The sequence below is a fragment of the Palaemon carinicauda genome, unplaced genomic scaffold, assembly GCF_036898095.1.
Source record: "Palaemon carinicauda isolate YSFRI2023 unplaced genomic scaffold, ASM3689809v2 scaffold1, whole genome shotgun sequence".
Classification (NCBI taxonomy): domain Eukaryota; kingdom Metazoa; phylum Arthropoda; class Malacostraca; order Decapoda; family Palaemonidae; genus Palaemon; species Palaemon carinicauda.
The window spans coordinates 1774080-1778658 of NW_027168481.1; the positions used below are offsets into that span (position 1 = coordinate 1774080).

The window sequence follows — 4579 nt, forward strand, 5'->3', positions numbered from 1 at the left end:
CTCCAAAGATACGTCAAAGAACTTCTAGTGCTATATGTATGGCACTTGAAAATATAGGTGAAAGAGCCTCTAATGCTGGAATTAAGGCACCTCAAAATAGAGGTCAAAGAGCCTCAAATGCTATAGAAAGGTGCCTCAAAATAGAGGCAAAAGATTCTCTAATGCTAAAGGTATGGCACTTGAAAATAGAGGTCAAAGAGCCCTAAATGCTATAGGTTAGACGCCTCGAAATAGAGGTCAAAGAACCTCTAATGGTAGATGTATGGCAACTTATAATAGAATTCAAAGAGCCTCAAATGCTAGCGATAAGGCGTCTCAAAATAGAGGTCAAAGAACCTCTAATGGTAGAAGTATAGCACCTCATAATAGAGGTCAATGAGCATCAAATGCTATAGGTAAGGCGCCTCAAAATAGAAGTCAAAGAACCTCTGATGCAAGAAGTATGGCACCTCAAAATAGAGGTTAAAGAGCCTCAAATGCCATAGGTAAGGCACCTCAAAATAGAGGTCAAGGAATCTCTAATGGTAAAAGTATGGCAACTCAAATAAAAAGAGGTCAAATAACCTAAAATGCTAGAAGTATCGCAACCTAAAATAGAGGCCAAAGAACCTCTAATGCTAGAAGTATCGCAACTCAAAATAGCGGTAAAAAAAAACTCTAATGCTAAAGTATGGCACCTCCAAAAAAGGGTTGAAGAGCCTCTAAGGCTAGAGTATGGCCCCTTAAAAAAGTGCTCAAAGAGCCTCAACTGTCATATGTAAGGCCCCTCAAAATAGAGGTCAAAGAATGTCTAATGCTAGACGTATGACACCTAATAGAGGTCAAAGAGCTTCTAATGCTAGATGTAAGGCAACTCAAAATAAGGGTCTACGGGCCTCTAATGCTGCAGGTAAGTCTTCTCAAATAGAGGTTAATGAACCTCTAATGCTAGAAGTATGACACCTCAAAATAGAGGTCGAAGAGCCTCTAAAGCCCGAGTAAGGGCGCCTCAAAATAGAGGTTGAAGAGTTTTTATGCTAGAGGTTATGCACTTCACAATAGAGGCTAAAAATACTCTACTGCTAGAGGTAAGGTGCCCCAAAATAAAAGCCAAAGACCCTGTAATGCTAGAGGTAAGACACCAGTAAATAGAGCCAAACCACCTGTAATACTATAGGCTATGGAACTATCCAAGACTAGAGAAGAATGGTATGATTTTGGAGTGTCCTTCTCCTAAAGGAACTGCTTACCATACCTGAAGTCTGTTCTACCCTTACAAAGTGGAAAATAGCTACATAACAATTACAGTGCAGAAGTTAACCCCTTGGGTGAAAAAGAATTGTTTGGTAATCTCAGTGTTGTCAGGTGTATGAAGACAGAGGCGAATATGTAAAGAATAGGCCAGACTATTCAGTGTATGTGTACGCAAAAGGAAAATGAATCTTAACCAGAGTGAAGGATCTAATATAGTGCTGTCTGGCCAGTCAAAGGATCCCATAACTCTCTAGCGGTAGTATCCTTATTCATGTCTGAGGTTTCTCCATTTTCATCACCACGCTGGTCACTGCGGTTTCGTGGTGGAAGATTTTAGGCTGATCACTCACAGCAAATCAACCTAGTAAGGGTTGTCCTAACCAGTGAAGAATTGCAAATCATGGCCATATACTAACCTTTCCACCAGGTTAAGATGTTCCCATTAGAAAGGGATATATATATATATATATATATATATATATATATATATATATATATATATATATATATATATGTATATATAAATTGTATCTATTTTAACAAAATTGGCTAGTTAAAGCTTAATTTTAAACACAATAATTGCTCTCTGAAATAAATATATGTTCGATTTCAAAAATAAAATTCCACCGTTCAATATTTTGTAATAAAACTCAATAACTAAGCCCAAACCTACACAACCAAAGGTAAATAACCAAATATTATTACCCTGGAATCGAAATGACAGGAAACCACCGACTTGCATTGTCTAACATCTGAGGAAGTAGGGAAACCGCTTCTGAATGGAGCTAAACTATTTGTATTCTTTTAGACGATATCAAATCAAGTTTCAAATAAACTGTTTAAAGAAATAAATCAAAATTATAATGCCACAAATAATTGCGAATTCAAAGCAAAGTTTCCACCGTATGATATTGGAGAGCCGAATTGTCCACCGACTTTTCGGATTTCAGCCGTTCGACTGTTGAAACCAGTTTTATTTTGAAAGCAAACAAACCTTATCGGGGGGGGGGGGGATGTTTCATATTTTGTTCTCTTTAATAAGCAAAACAGTTTGTTAAGCTTTGGGACCTAGTGCTATTACGAAGGTTGCGCTGATGTGAAAAGCGATGAATTCAACTTTCCAATAATGTTAATATTGCAATCATTTGCCTGTTAATCAGAGACAGGGAAAGAAAGATACTCATATGAATTGCTATTTATATATATGCATTCATTAGTCACTGTATCATACCACATATTCTCTTGGAGTATAATTATCCCTGTATGTAAATGCATGGTACGTATAAAAGTCTCTCGTATAAACTTTATCAAATCCTACATTCAACTACAACAAATGAAGCAGTTTCTAATTCACTGCAAGACAAAGGCCTCAGATATGTACTTAATACGCCTGGAGTTTGGCCATTTCATCACCACGCTGGCCATTGCGGATTGGTGATGGTAGGAGGAGACTTTAGTCTAATAGCTCAGCAAACCAACCTATTATGGGTGGCCCTGATTAATACAGCTTTGCTAGTTATGGGGATACACAAATCCTTTCGCCACGTTAAGGTACCCCCTACATTCATTATAAACTTATTACCTACAACTGAAATGTGGTAGCCCTTCTATATCTAATAAATGGTGCAATATTATGACTTAAATGACTCGGATTTGTACAACTAGGAAAACTACAAATTATTCTTTAAACTTCTAGTTTGTTCCTAACAGATATTTTAGGGTTGTCTAGAATCTTTCCACTGCTCAATATTCCTTGTTAGATTATATGCTTTAACAAAATTTCCCCTTCCCTCTCATTCCCTATTTCCTCTTCCCTCTCATGCCACATCCTCCTTCCCTCTCATGCCAAATTTCTCATTCCCTATCATGCTGCATTTCCCCTTCCATATCATCCCACATTTCCTATACCCTCTCATGCCATATCTCCCCTTCCCTAGCATGCCACATTTCCTCTTCCCTCTCATGTCTTATTTCCCCTTCGCTATCATGCCACATTTCTCCTTCCCTCTCATGCTACATTTTCTCTTCCCTCTCATGCCAAATTCTTCCTTCAATCTCATGCCAAATTTCCCTGCATTATCATGCCACATTTCCTCTTCCCTCTCATGCCATTATTCGCCTTCCCTCTCATGCCACATTTCTCCTTCCCTATAATGCCACATTTCTCCTTCATTCTCATGCCATATTTCCTCTTCCCTCTCATGCCATTATTCGCCTTCCCTCTCATGCCACATTTCTCTTTCATTCTCATGTCACATTTCCCCTTCCTTCTCATGCCATATTCCTCCTTCCCTCTCATGACAAAGTTCCCCTTCCCTCCCATGCCACATTTCCTATTCCCTCTCATGCCAAATTTCCCCTTCCCTATCATGTCACATTTCCTCTTCCCTCTCGTGCCACATTTCTCCTTCCCTCTAATGCCACATTTCTCCTTCCCTCTGATGCCACATATCCCTTTCCCTATCATGCCACAGTTCCTCTTCCCTCTCATGCCACATTTCCCTTTCCCTCCCATGAAACATTTGTCCTTCCCTCTCATGCCTGATTTCTCTTTCCTTATCATGCCATATTTCCCCTTCCCTCTCATGCCACATTCCTCCTTCCCTCTCCTGCCATATTTCCCCTTCCCTATCATGCCACATTTCCTCTTCCCTCTCATGCCTTATTTCCCCTTCCCTATCATGCCACATTTCTCCTTCCCTCTCATGCCCTATTTCTCTTTCCCTATCATGCCTTCTTTCTCCTTCCCTCTCATACCACATTTCTTCTTCCCTATCATACCAACCTTCCCTTTCCTTATCATGCCACATTTCATCTTCCCTCTTATACCACATTTCCCCTTTCCTATCATGCCACATTTCCCCTCTCTCTTACCACATTTCCCCTTCCCGTTCATGCCATATTTACCCCTCTCTCTTATGACACATTTCTCCTTCCCTCTCATGTCACATCTTTTCTTCCCTTTCATGCCACATTTCCTCTTCCCTATCATGCCACATATCTTCTCCCCTCTTATACCACATTTCTCCTTCCCTCTCATGCTACATTTTCTCTTCCCTCTCATGCCAAATTCTTCCTTCAATCTCATGCCAAATTTCCCTGCATTATCATGCCACATTTCCCCTTCCCTCTCATGCCATATTTTCCCCTCCCTCTCATGCTACATTTCTCTTTCCCTCTCATACCATATTTCCCCTTCCCTCACATGCTACATTTCCCCTTCCCTCTCATGCCACATTTCTCCTTCCCTCTCATGGTACATTTCTCCTTCACTCTCATGCCACATTTCCTCTTCCCTATCATGTCACATTTCTCCTTCCCTCTCATACCACATTATCCCTTCTTT

The 4579-nt window shown here is 40.1% G+C and overlaps 1 protein-coding gene across 1 annotated transcript; it reads right to left on the reverse strand.

Moving 5' to 3' along the window:
* Positions 1–3289: 3289 nt before the first annotated feature.
* LOC137635195 (antho-RFamide neuropeptides type 2-like) lies at positions 3290–3892 on the reverse strand. The gene has a single exon (XM_068367656.1). The coding sequence runs from the start codon at positions 3890–3892 to the stop codon at positions 3290–3292; it is 603 nt and encodes a 200-aa protein (XP_068223757.1).
* Positions 3893–4579: the final 687 nt, after the last annotated feature.